The sequence below is a fragment of the Pteronotus mesoamericanus genome, unplaced genomic scaffold (assembly GCF_021234165.1).
Source record: "Pteronotus mesoamericanus isolate MK-2021 breed Mesoamerican mustached bat unplaced genomic scaffold, CSHL_Meso_final contig_52, whole genome shotgun sequence".
In the NCBI taxonomy this organism is placed as follows: Eukaryota; Metazoa; Chordata; class Mammalia; order Chiroptera; family Mormoopidae; genus Pteronotus; species Pteronotus mesoamericanus.
This window is the reverse complement of record NW_026555189.1, coordinates 9,074,165-9,088,379: the sequence shown is the minus strand read 5'-3', so window position 1 is coordinate 9,088,379 and position 14,215 is coordinate 9,074,165. Positions and strand designations below refer to the sequence as shown.

The window sequence follows — 14,215 nt, the reverse complement described above, 5'->3', positions numbered from 1 at the left end:
AGCCTGGTGACAGAAGTTTCAGAAGGACTCAAGAGAGCTTGATACAGGTCCCCTGCAATAAGGGGGACACAATGGGCTGGTGTCCTGCCTTCTGACCAGGAAGTCTTGAGGACAAGAAATAGACTCCCCAGCTGCTTTGGTGACAGAGCAAAGAGCCTACCTAGCTCATGCATTGGGATCATTGTGCACTTCTTGGGTTTGTCAGCTTGTGACTCAGATGGGTGGAAAGAGATCAAGAGCCAGTGTCTGAGGGCGTGGATTCTCTTAGAACATGTCCAGTAGGGCCACCTGGAGGGGCAAACAGGCTTCACTGAGGACAAGCTATAAAAGGACCACCAGATTCTTTGGGGTCTGAGGAAAAAGTGGCCAGTTGCTTGAATAACATTCATGAGCCAGGTCAAGAGATCTGTAAGTAAGAAGCTGTTATTGGTTGGATTGGGGTGGGGGTAATCCAACGAATCCTCAGAAGGACCCATTGAAATCTGCTTTTAAGTTCCCTTTAAAATTTGCTTGGGTTTGGAGAACGTGAAATCAGGTTACGACTGCTAGTCTAGTACCAACCTTTGGGCTTAATATTCCCTGTCCTTCCTCTCTCTCCAGTTCAACCCTGTAGGAAGTCAGAAATGGCATCTAGCCCAGCACCTAGTGAGTAAGGGATGAGGTGAGTCCAAAAGCAGGCCAGGGCACCATTGCAGGCAGGCAGCTACCTCCAATTGGCCCGAGTGTTAGGGGAAATGGTTGGAGCAGTCTAACCTTTAAAGTGGAAACTTTGCCTCTTCTCACATGGGCCTGTTCTGGAGACTCCTGTTCTGAAACAGGACAAATTCTTGCATCACAGGGACTAGTACTTGCGTTGCTGCTTCTCCCTCAGGAGGTTTCCTTGCTTTGCTCATTGACCCCCTTAGGTTCTTTGTTCACACGTTACCTCCTCAGTGAGTCCTTCCCTGACTTCTCTGTTCATCATTCAGACTGCCTACTCTGTTCCCCTTCAAGCCTTTACCCTGCTTTATTTTTCTGTTACTCATTATATGAAGGTCTGTCCAGAAAAAGTCCAGCCATTGTTAATATAATGAGAATGGTGTGAATGACATTGATGTAACCTGGCAGCCAAAGAGAATGGACTGGAATGTGCATGCATGAACAATGATGACCTCATTGTTCTAGTTATTGGGAGCATTAGATGCTGTTGAGTGAGCAGGTGTACTCTGTGGTTGCTGCATTCAAAATGACAGAGCCAGTAGAGCAACGAATCTGCATCATATTTTGCATTAAGCTTGAACATTTCTCTGTGGAAACTATTCAGATGATTCAGAAGGCCACAGCTATAGGTAACTGGTGATTGGCAGCTTCATCATGACAATGCACCTGCTCATACATCATGTCTAGTGAATTTTTTTTGCAAAATATCAAATCACCCAGGTGACTCAGCCACCCTACAGCCCAGATTTGGTGCCCTGCAACTTCTGGCTTTTCCCAAAACTAAAATCACCTTTGAAAGGGAACAGATTTCAGACTGTCAGTGAGATTCAGGAAAATATGACGGGGCAGCTGATGGTGATTGGGAGAACTGTGTGAGGTCCCAAGGTGCCAACTTTGAAGGGGACTGAGGTGTCATTGTCCTCTGTAAAATATTTCTTGTATCTTGTATCTTCTTCAATAAATGTCTCTATTTTTCATAGTACATGGGTGGATACTTTCTGGACAGGCTTTGTATCTTACATCATGCCTTGCCGCATCATGTCACAGTTTTCGTGTTAGAGTGTTTTTCCCTGTCAAATATAAACTCCACGGAGGGCAGAGGCTTTGTTCTTTCCCGTTGTGTCCCCAGAACAGTACAGTGTATTCATTGAACAAATATTTAAATATCAAATTGAGACTCTTTTGTGACTTAAAGAATAATAAATATACCCATGATTATGACTTACGAATGCTACTCTTTCAACATACTTAAGTGTCCTTTTGCTTTTTCTAAACAGTTTTATTGAGATATAATTAAGATACCATACAACTCACCCATTTAAAGTGTACAATTTAATAGTTTTTAATATATTTACAGAGATGTGCAACCATTACGTCAGTCAATTTTAGAATATTTTCATGACCTTGAAAAGAACCTCACACTCCTTAGCCATCATTTCCCCAGCTCTCATCATCTGTTAATCTACCTTCTGTCTCTACAGATTTGCTGAACCTGGACATTTCATATAAATGGAATCATACAATGTATGGTTTTTGTGACTTTTCTTTTAGTTAGCATAATGTTTTCAAGGTTTATACATATTGTAGTATGTATCAATATTTTATTCCTGTTTATGGCTAATTTACTGCATGGATATACCACATTGTTATACTTTTACCTATTGATGGACATTTGGGTTGTTTCCACGTCTGTGAATAATGCTGCTCTAATTTAGGTTTAAGTTTTGTATGGATGTATGTTTTCAGTTCTTTTGGGCCTATACTTAGGAGTGGAATTGCTGGGTTACATGCTTACTCTATGTTTAATATTTTGAGGAGCTTTCGGCCTATTTCCCAATGTAGCTGCACCATTTCCCATTCTCACCAGCAGGGCATGAGGGTTCCAGTTCCTCCACTTCCTTGCTATACTTGTTACCCAACACTTACTATCTCTGTTTTTTATTGTAGCCATCCTAGTGGATGTGATGTAGTATCTCATGGTTTTGATTTTTATTTATCTAATAACTTATGCCATCACTTCATGTGTTTTTTGGCCATTTCTCTCTCTTTTGGAGAATGTCTGTTCAGACCCTTTGCTTATTTTTAAAAATTGAGTTATTGTTTTGCTATTGTCCTTTGCTTTTTGACTAAGATTTTAAAATTTTTGTCGGTTCTGGTTTTCTTTCCTACTCTTCTTCAGGTAGAAGAAGTGAAGCGACGGCAGTACTCCCTTGCGTTTAGCTCGGCTGGAGCGCAGGCTCAGACCTATCATGTCAGCTTTGAGACTTTGGCTGAGTACCAGAGATGGCAGCGGCAAGCATCCAAGGTGATAAGCTGTCACATGTCATGATGTGGAGATAAGAGTGTAGGAGCCCAATAGAAATGTATTTTGAAACTAAACTTGCTCCCAAGAGAGCAAATTATAATTCTTATACATTTTATTGTAGGTCTTTCTAAGTATATAATGAATAAAGTCAAGGAATTCCACCAAATTCTTAACTTACTTATATTTTTATAGGACAAAATGCTTTCGAGAGTGTTTTCAGGTGCATTTACCTTTATCCCATTTCTGTGTGTGGGGTAGATCCTCAAAGGAGTGGGATTCAAATGGCTTCCCCTCAACCACAGTAGCTAGTGACAGATGGAACCATTCCCTAACTGGTAGCCCAGTGTTCATGGTCTGTATGTATTTAGCACAGCCTTGATGATCCACTTGAGATTTGCACTTATTGATGGGACATGACCTTTGACCCTGTCACAAACCATTATTCCTTTGTGCTTAGGGTAATTAGCTTTTCAACATAATTTCTGCGTTTTTAGCCTGTCATGATGAAGTGCTTTAAAGCTATATTGCAATTTTCAAATCCTCTTGTTCTCCTAGTTATCTTTGCAGAATTTTAACACATTTTTTTTGTGTGGAACTAAGTAGTTGCATAAAGGATTGCTTCAGTATTTGGCCTGTCATCATAACATAAATGACTTTTCCAGTGATTTTTTTTTTGACCAATATTTTAGAACGCATGATTTATTAGTATACTATTATAGAAATAATAAACCTTGTTTTGGTTTTATTGTATTTTCTGTACTTATATTGTGTAATAATATAAACCTTGTTTTGGTGTTACTGAGTTTTCTGTACTTATATTGTGCAGTAATATCTGCTCATAATAAAACTAGTTTCAATTTTTAGTAGCTATTCCATTCTTCTATCCTGAGAAATTAATATTTTTTGAGCATCTTTTGCATGCTAAGCAGTGTGCTATGTTCTTGGTTATTTAATTTTATCCTCACAACAGATGAAGAAACTATACCAGTAAGTAGCACACAGCCCATGTGGCTACAAAAAGCCATATCTTTTGATACCACACTGCTCCCAGCCAATGTTTTGCAGTTATTTTGAATCATCTTAACTATTTCTTGCATGAAGTGTTACTTTTCCATCTTTATGATTTATATTTTTTATCCTTTGCTTATAGACACTTTACAGCATATCTTTGGGTTTTCCTTCTAGCTTATGGTTTTTATACATGAATAATTGGATCTCATTACCTTTTTTGCCTCCCCATATTTTTAATCTGTGCTTGTTTGTGTAAATGCCATTTCATACTATGTTGGGTGAGAGCATTCAGGACAAGCTCAGATGGCTCTTTTCTTTAATCTCATTCAGGTGGTGTCCCAGCGGATCAGTACTGTTGATCTCTCGTGTTACAGCCTTGAGGAGGTTCCTGAGCATCTCTTCTACAGTCAAGATATCATCTACCTCAACTTGCGACACAACTTCATGCAATTAGAAAGACCAGGGGGCCTTGACACTCTTTACAAGTATGTGGAGAATAGCTGTCTGGGCTAACTTATTAAAAATGAATCATAATCAGTGTCTTAGTGGTTTATACTTAGAAGTGAACATGCTTACCATCATATATATATTTGAAAATTTCCCTCCACTTTGAAGAGGAAGTAAAACATTTTATTTACACAGTTTTTCCCATTTTCCATTCCCTCCCTATCAAACAGAAAATAGGTGTAAATTTTCTGTTACAGAGGCAGCATTGAGCTGCCATTGATCTGGATTACCTTTTTATAGAAGTTATTGACAGTAGCCAAGGTAAATTGAGAGATTCAGTTTATGGAAGTTTTTGAATCAGAAGTATCAAACATAAATGACTTAAAGGGAATAGGCCTAATTTTAAGAATTTCACTCCCACGTGAGGGCTTTTATGTTTCCTTTGTTTGTGTTACTGCCAATTCTCTAGACTTTTATTAGCTATGAAACTTCTCTCTTCTAATAAACTTCTCTCTCTAATATAGTCCCCACTCCTAAGGGACTGTAGTATGACCCACATATTTTCAATCTCCTTTGTGAGAATACCGGTGTGTTTCCCATTCCCAGCCTCCATTCATGTCACTTCCCTCTTCCCTTTAAAAGTGGATGGCAGTGAATAAATATGTAAGTAATTGTCTGGGATTCTTGTAGGAAGGGGAGAAATTGAAAATTGAAGCAATCAAATTAACATGGTGATTAAAAAAGATAATACACACTGAAGTGACATTTTATACACTTAATAACTGCTGTTTCTGGAATAAATTTCAGAAAGCTCTATTTTTATCTCGTTTTACAAAGTTTTTGAGGTATAAGTCTATAGTAGTGGGGATAATGGTTTTAATAATATTGATATATAGAAAAATAAATAAGATATAATTGTAAGGAGTTATGTTTCTAGCATTTCCTTTAAGTTGCTGTGAAAGTAGGGTTAATCTAGTTTGATGGCTGGGTTAAGAATTCAAAAGTTAAGGCACCAAGGTCACAGTCAGTATTCCATGTCAGCACAATTAGAAATCAAGAGTTGAAAATTTGGAAGAAGAGCATTAGAGTGAGGTGTCAAGCATCCAAATCCATAAGCAGATGATGCAGAGCTTCCTTGTGGAGAACATCCCCTCAGCCTTATCATCTTGTACTAGTCAGTACATAATAATGAAGTATAATACTCCAAAGTGACTCCTGTGGATCCAGTTTAGGTTGATACTGCCTCTGGCTAAGACTGTGTAAGATACTTTTACTTGTTCAAACAAAACAGAAGCTCTACTAATTTCTATTTCATGTCGTATATCAGATCACCTTACAGTAAAACTCCATATTACGTACATATCTTAAGCTTGGTATAAATGGCCCATTCCTTTCAAGTGACATTTGAGCCAACATAATTTCAATAGGAAAGAAGTTGCTTATAATGGGATTTGATCTGCATGTTTGTTAGTTATTTCTGTCTCCATGAGTTGATCAACTGCTGCAAGACTTTTGTATGTTATATTGCATGTAGGAATTTAATAAAGGAAAAGGTTTCAAGCATATCAGTATGACTTGATGAAAAGTAATTGTGCCAGCATGAGCTTTTCTTCACTTCTGCCTTTTTAAGGTTAAGAGAGAAGAACTCCCAACACACTAGACCTGGTTTCCTTGTTAGCCTGGACTTGGCATTGGTCATCTTAGCATCGCTGCTGTGCACAATGTTTGGTATTAGAGCGAGTGTTTCATAAATATTTGTGGATCAAATTCTATGGTGAGCATTTAAAATAGGTGACTTTTTCATTCAGTAATATAAATATATAATTTATGCCTTTGCTTTTTAGATTTTCTCAGCTGAAGGGCCTGAACTTGTCCCATAATAAACTTGGGTTGTTTCCTGTATTGTTATGTGAGATTTCCACCCTTACTGAGCTTAATCTTTCCTGTAATGGATTTCATGACCTTCCAAGTCAGATTGGCAATCTCCTAAAGTAAGTATCTCGACTTTTTCTAGACTTTTAATTTCCCTTGCAAAATAAGTTACTTGTCTGGCATTTGGAATGAAGTTAGTACCATGAGCGCCTACACTGAAATCCTGTAATTAGGAGGATTCTAGTTGGTGGCAGTTTCTTGCCTACAACAGTGACTCGTCACCTTCAACAGCAGAGGCTCTGACTTTCTAATGTTGGAGGGAGTGTCAATGTCAGTTACGTATAAGCCATCTTATTAGTAAGTTTTTGTAGACAAACTTAGGACATTTTATCATTATCGGATTCATAATAAATTAGTGACATAACTTATAATCCATAATTCTAATTCTATTCCAATTAAAACCTTTCATAAAGTATACTTGTTTTGTTTTCTTTCTACAGTCTTCAAACTCTCTGTCTTGATGGCAACTTTCTGACTACTTTGCCTGAAGAATTGGGAAATCTGCAACAGCTTTCCTCCCTGGGAATCTCCTTCAACAACTTTAGTGAAATTCCCGAGGTTTATGAGAAACTCACTATGTTAGACAAAGTGGTTATGGCAGGAAATCGACTGGAAGTTTTAAACCTAGGGGTGCTGAACAGGATGAGCCACATCAAACATGTAGATTTAAGGTAAGATCATTTGTTACCATATCTTCTTTAGATGGACCTCTGATGGACCTTTAAGTTTTTTCTTTATAAAGACTTACTTAAAACATTAGGCTTTTAAAGCTATAGTTTCAAAGCTGTAATAAAGCTTCATTTTTCAATCATTAGCAGAGAGATTATGAATGAGATGTAGGTGTAACACATGATAATGACTTCAAATTGCCTTTGACAAAGGTTATTCTAACTTACCCCCCGGCAACATTTTATGAGGATTCCTATTTCATATCCTTATCAATGTTGGATTTTAGCAGTCTTTTTCATTATTGTCAGTACAGTAGGTAGAAATAATATTTTATATTTTAATCAATTTATGGGAGTGAGGTTGAGCATCTTATGTGCTTACTGGCTGGTAGTTTGTTTTATTGTTAAATAAACAAGCATTTTTTTACTTAATCATTGGGTTTCTTAATATCCATTGTATAATTAAACTGTTAAAGGTTTTACTAATAATAACTTTTATAATAAGAATTTTATTTTAGTAATCTTTTCTTGAAGCTGGTAAAAAAATAATAGGTATTTTGTCATTTACACTAAAGCATTGATATCCTTATAAAGACATAGTAACAGAAAAATTTATTTGAAATACAGGAAAATGAGAACAGGCCTATGTGCATTAAATCATATACTTGAAGAGAACCAAGAAGCCATTTTCTATAATTTGCCCTTGAACTGTTCTATATAGATACAGATTATTTTTCTGTCCATTAACTAATGGAATGTGAGTCTTAGCACTAGAGAGAGTAGGCAGAAAGCAATGAAAGGAAGTATGGCTACGTCCTCTTGCTCTTTACATGGTACTTCATGCCTGCTTGGCTACTCATTAACCCACATAGTTATGTGCATCTTCTTGTTCCTTAGTCTGACTCCTTCATCCCTACCGAACTTTATTAGGTATTTGGATGGAAGTTTTTAACCAAAAGTTGTTTAGGAAAGAGAAAGGGATCATACCTCTTCTGTTTTTCTTTTGATAAGCACATTTAATAGATTTTATTTCTAATGATTTCCTTATTTCCAAATATTAAGGATGAACCATTTGAAAACCATGGTTATTGAAAACTTGGAGGGAAATAAATGCATCACCCACATGGATTTACGGGACAATCAACTGACTGACTTAGATCTTAGCTCCTTATGTAGCTTGGAGCAGCTGCATTGTGAGCGGAACCAGCTGAGGGAGCTGACACTCAGTGGCTTCTCCCTTCGCACTCTCTACGCCAATTCCAACAGTGAGTTCTCTATCTGGCCTCCTTTTTTTCCTCCTCTAGCTCTCATCAGAGCTTTCTCAGAACAGTGGCACCTATGGTATTCCTCAGCCACTCTGCAGAGTTTGAGGTTCATTGAGACCTAGCTTTATCTTTTAAATTTTCTGTCAACACTTAAGTGATTGAGATATGAGTAAAAAAGACATTGTAGGATACTTGTCCTTTACTAAGTGCCAAATATTGAGTAAATATTTAGTCCTTTGCCAATTTCTAATCTAAAACCTTGTGCTGCCTCAGTTCTAGAGTGAGAAGTCTCTCGTTTCAACAGTGATTTGCTCCAGGAATATTTTTCAATGTAAAAGGTTTCTTATTAGTTGAGGCCATTCTTTCTATGGAGAGTTCTTCTTTGCCAAAGAGGTTATAAGTACTTTTTCTGTGTTTAAAGAAGGAAAGGAAAAAATGTTCAGTTTCACTTAGTGTCAGAGAAATGCATATTTAGATAATACCATTTTATCCCCATGAAATTAAAAAAAGAATGCTAAGTGCTATTGAAGATGGGGAGAAGCAACAGCTCACACACTTCCAGTGCGAGGGTTGGTCAGTGAAACCGCCTTGGAGAGCAACATGACGGTGTGAGGGGAGTTGAAGGTACACGCAACCCATATTCTAGCAGTTCCCCTGCTTGGAATATCTCCCAGAGACATTGCACATGTGCAGGAGATATGCCCTGACTGGGAATTGAACTGGCTGGCGACCTTTCAGTTCACTGGCCAGCATTCAGTCCACTCAGCCACACAAGCCAGGGCTCCATTTTCTATTCCTAATGTATCTAAAGAATCTGAGTGACTGGCCCTATTGAATGAGACCTCATCAACATAGATGCAGTCCTTCTTAGTAACCAAGATTCTGTCACAGTACTGTACTAAATGGGGCCTGTTTGAAGTTAGCTACTCTCTTTACAAAATCCTTAAATTCAACAACCTGGAAGAATTCACATCAACATTTAGAGTTTTGACGCCTCAAGAATAAAGGGCTCAACTTTGCAAAAGAAGTTATCCAAATGATCAGTTAATATAAGAAAAGGCACTCAACTTCACTAGTCATCAGGAATGTGCAAATTGAAACCCCAGTGTGATACCGTTACACACCTTTCAGAAGGACTAGAATGAAAAAGACGGAAAATACCAGTGTCAGCTGTTGGGAATGTAAATTGGTACAACCACTTTGGAAAACTCTCTACTAAAGCTGAACATAGTAGCCCCTGTACTCAACAGTTCCTCACCTAAGCTTATACTCAACATAAATGCTTATATTAGTCCACAAAAGACATGGAAAAAAATGTTCATAGAAGCACTATTTATAGTAACCTGAACTAGCAATGACTTAAATGCCCTAACTTTAAACTGGAGAAATAAATTTTACATTTACATAAAAAGTTTTAGAGTGCCAATAAAATGAATGAATTACAACCATATGCAACCATATGAACAGATTTCACAAGTGGAATGTGAAGTGAACAAAGCCAGATTAGAAACTTTACATACTGTATGTGTATATTTATGTAAATCGGCAAAAGTAGTGCATGGTATAGGGAGTCAGGGTGGGGCAGCAGTGACTGGAAGGGTACATGAGGGGAAGCTTCTGGAGAGTTAGTAATGTTCTGTTTTCTTGCTCTGGGCACTGGCTACGCTAGTGTATTCTCTTGGTAAAAATTCATTGATTTATACACTTAAGATCATATTTATGCTTTAGTTAAAAGTTAAAATATTGCCAGTAAAAATCCAATTATCAATTTTTTAAAAAAACAAGTAGTTACTATTAACATTTAACAACAGCCTGATCTGATGTGAATCCAGTACAGTACACAAGATCCTTCATTAGTTGTATTTGATCTTCAAATTGGGAACAAGCACTTAATATGAATTATCTAGTGGTTTTTGTTTTTAGTTCATGTCAGTAGGTGACATCAGTTTTCTCTCTGATGATTTCACTAAGCCACTTTTGCCTTGTTTACTCTCAGTTACTTTCTTCTTTAGCAAATATTACTAATACCTGTTTGTTTTTGATTAGGGCTGACAGCAGTGAATGTCTATCCAGTACCCAGTCTTCTCACTTCTCTAGAACTTTCCAGGTGAGTGTGTCTCATGACGATGGCACTTGTCCGAATCTTAATATTTAAGAGATGTGTGTGGATTATTTGGTAGTTTTGATGTACAAGAAATCTAAATATATTGAAATATTTGGATAGCATGTAGAAGGACAAAAGGATGAGTGGAAGAGTAAGTTTAATGGCCTTACTGTCTAGTTAAAGGAAGAGTCCTTTTGAAACAGAAATGTGCCTGTGAATTACTTGTTCTTAAAATATTTGAATTTAGAATGAGGTGAATCATGGCAGTGATTTCCTTTTTGCCTAATGGTATCAGATAGTTCTTGGTTTTAAATAGTAGTTTATTTTGAAATTTTTCTTATTTGATACTATTGTGACCCACGTTAGTCTAATTTTCAGAGAGATATTAATTATATTTAGGATTGCATTAACTTCTGGTGGTGGTCAAGAGTAAATGTAAATGAGATTTGTTTTCTTCATTCATTTTTAACATGTTAGGCATTCAGGGTTCAGTGGTTGAGTTTTACAGTATATCGGAGAGTTTGACAAACAGTTACAGGCAGCTTCATTAAGTGCTGTGAGTAGAGAGTACACAGGGCAGTAGACAGAGTCCTATGTTGGCAAGGTTGTTGCAAAGATTAAATGAGATTAAAAAATGCAAAATATGTAGCATAGTGTCTAGCATAAAATGGTTTCTCAATAAATATTTGTTGTTACAGCCAATTTTCTTTTTGTTGTTACTTTATTATTATTATTATTAAGCTATTGTTCTTGATTCCCTTCCATGCATTTCTTTGTCATATCTTCCTCGCAAAACCCCAATATAGCTGCATAGGAAGGTTTACCCTCTCCACTGAGCTCAGACCTTGCTGTAGGAAGTCATTGGGCCCCACTGCACAGTCATGATTTCTGACCTCGTCTGGAGCTCACTGGGCTTTTCTCTTATTAGCTCCTTCTACTGTCCTGGGCACCTGCTCCCAATTGCTTAGCTTCCCTCCACTGCACCGCCCTTCATTTCCTCCTACTTGACAGAAAATAGAGGCTACCTTGGTTGATGTCCCTCAGCCTCCTCCCACTTTGCTTAAATTCAGGGAGCTTCATATCTATTCTCAGCTTCTTTCCTCTCTTCAGGCCAGTCCAGCCACCGGTGCCTTTGATCCTGTCCACTCCACTCCCACTGCTCTGTTAGTCAGCTTCTTCCTCTTCTGTGTGCTCAGTATCTTCCTTTTCATGGTCTGTATACGCAATTATATCTCTTCTGTCTTGACAAAGTTCCCTTTATCTGCAACTCCTCTAGCTACTATCTAATTTTTTCATCAACTTTTGATATAAATTTCTCTATTATTTGCGTTTGGTGGCTCAGTTTCCTTATTCCCATTTGCTTATCCCACTGCAGCTTGCTTTAGACATTCTGTTATGGAACTTTTCTATATTGACACTGTTAATCTTGCTCTCTTTTCTTCCAAAATGCTGTTTCCAGAGCGGGCTAATACAGTCTCATTTGTTTCAGGTCACCTTGACTGTCCCTTCTGTCTCTTTTACATACTTCTCTTCCTCAGCTGGTCCTTTGAAGGTTGCTTAGTCCAGGGTCTGCCCTTGGCCCATTACACTTCTTATTTGACATGATCTCATTTACTCCAATGATTTCAGCTACACTTCGGGGTCAGCATCACCCAGATTGCCAGCCTTCAGCCTCTTCTTTCAGCCTCAGACCCACATGTCCAGTTTCATACCAAGACATTTCAGCATATTTAAGGCGCTGCACATCTCTCAGTGTCTTAATTAGGGACAAAATTAAACTCACCCACCTCTACACCCTCATTTTAATTTACTGTCTTCTGTTTATTTCAGCTTTGGCATTATCATAAAACAACCATACACCATATAGATTCATGATTTCCAGGCTTACTTGGAGCCTCTCAGTCCTTTCTGTGGATATGATTTCCTCCCTGGTCATCCAGGTCAGAAACCTGGAAGTCATTTTTGATTCTTCTCTCTGCTCTACTCCCATGTCTAATCCACCTCCAAGTAGTTTTCCTTTTTTCCTCTGAAATACTTCCAGAATCCCTTCCCTCCCTCCCATGTGTATTACCATTGATTTAGGCCCATGTCATCACCTGTCTGAAATTCTGTAACAGCTTCCTGATTATTCTTCCTTTTAGTAATATAATCACCTCAGACCTCCCTGTATCCACAGAATGACCTTTTATTTAAAGTGCAAAACTGACTCATCTCCCCACTACTTACTAACCCTTCAGTGATCCCCCTATACCTGTAGGATAGTCACAACCTTCTAGACATGCTTTAGGTCTCACCAGTTTGTTTCTTATCACTCTCTGCTCCATATCACAAACTGCTTATTATTATTCTTGCATATGTTATGCCATTTCTCTTCTTGTCTTTGTGTTCTCACTCATGCTGTCATTTCTTTCTTGGAATGTCCTCCTCCTTTTAGGTCATCATTGTACAGCATTCTTCAAATTCTCACCCAGATGTCATATTTCTTAAGGAGCTTGCCTTGATTCATTTCAGCTAAGGGCTTCCTTCATTAAGCCATCATAGCAGTATCTGCATTTCTCTTATAGCACTTAGTTTGTTCTGCCTCATCATATCAGTTGATCTATCAATAGATACTTTGAGGCCTATAGAAGCTAAGTAACATCTGAAGATAAAATTTCTTTTACTCTGTGTCTTTCTAGTGTTCTAAATATTTGAATTCACATTCTAAATGGTTTGAAGCTTCCACACCCCGCTCTACTCGTTATCTTGTGTCCCTGCTCCCTCACTTTCATTAATTCTGTTCATTTTCTCCAGAATTTTCATTTCTTCTTTCCCAGTCCCCAGTTAGTACCTGTGGAAATCCTCATTTTCAAAGGCTTATTTAAAATGCTACTTCTTCCATTAAGTCTTTCCTCATCTCTCCCTCAACCATCCACCACATGTGTGCGTCCCTGCTGCTGAAAGTCTTTCTTTGTATCTTCTTTGAGCATGAAGCATAGTTGGTCCAGTATTATACATGTTGGGGTCCTCGTCTGTGTCCACCTTTCAGTCGTGTCCATTGACCACCTCGTGTATTCCAGGTAGTGGACGAAGAATGCCTTGGAGACAGTGCTCCTGCCCTCGAGGGTCTCACGGGCCAATTAACAGATGTAATGCAGACTAATGAAATGAGTCCCACCTGTCATCATAAGTGACTTGTATTTATTTATTTTTTTATAGAAACCTGCTGGAGTGTGTCCCTGACTGGGCCTGTGAAGCAAAGAAGATAGAAATATTAGATGTGAGCTATAATCTTCTGACTGAGGTTCCTATGAGGTAAGTGTGTGAATATATATATATATATATGATATACATGTATCATATATATATTCACACATACATATATATGATATACATGTATATTAATATATGTTTATAAGCATGTATTTAATTATTTTCCTAGATTTGGGTTACCTTGCATAGGTACGTTCATTCATTTGATCAATAAATATTGAGTGTCTGCTGAGTGTGGGGCAGTGTGAAGTGCTCTGAGGGATACAGTAACGGCTAATGCATAGTCTTGGCCTCCAAGAAACTTAGTAAGCAGGTAGCTGGACTTGTGCACAGATAACTGATTAAACCTAACAAGAATTGCTGGCATAATTTGGTGATATGATACTAATAATAATTTTTATTAGATGAGTTATTGTGAGTTGGGCAATGTTCTAAGACCTTCATTTTCATTATCTCACTTAATCCTCTGACAGTCTTATTATACAAGTGCTGTTATTCTCATCTCACAGATGAGGAAACAGGCTTGGAGTGG

The 14,215-nt window shown here is 37.8% G+C and overlaps 1 protein-coding gene across 1 annotated transcript in view; it reads left to right on the top strand.

Moving 5' to 3' along the window:
* The window catches only part of PHLPP2 (PH domain and leucine rich repeat protein phosphatase 2), a 67,891-nt gene that overhangs the window by 36,339 nt on the left and 17,337 nt on the right, over positions 1 to 14,215 (top strand). The window contains exons 5-11 of the mRNA XM_054579221.1: positions 2,879 to 3,004; positions 4,346 to 4,500; positions 6,307 to 6,453; positions 6,835 to 7,065; positions 8,125 to 8,327; positions 10,374 to 10,434; positions 13,630 to 13,725. Of these exons, the coding sequence (XP_054435196.1) occupies positions 2,879 to 3,004; positions 4,346 to 4,500; positions 6,307 to 6,453; positions 6,835 to 7,065; positions 8,125 to 8,327; positions 10,374 to 10,434; positions 13,630 to 13,725 (1,019 nt within the window). The remainder of the gene's footprint in view (positions 1 to 2,878; positions 3,005 to 4,345; positions 4,501 to 6,306; positions 6,454 to 6,834; positions 7,066 to 8,124; positions 8,328 to 10,373; positions 10,435 to 13,629; positions 13,726 to 14,215) is intronic.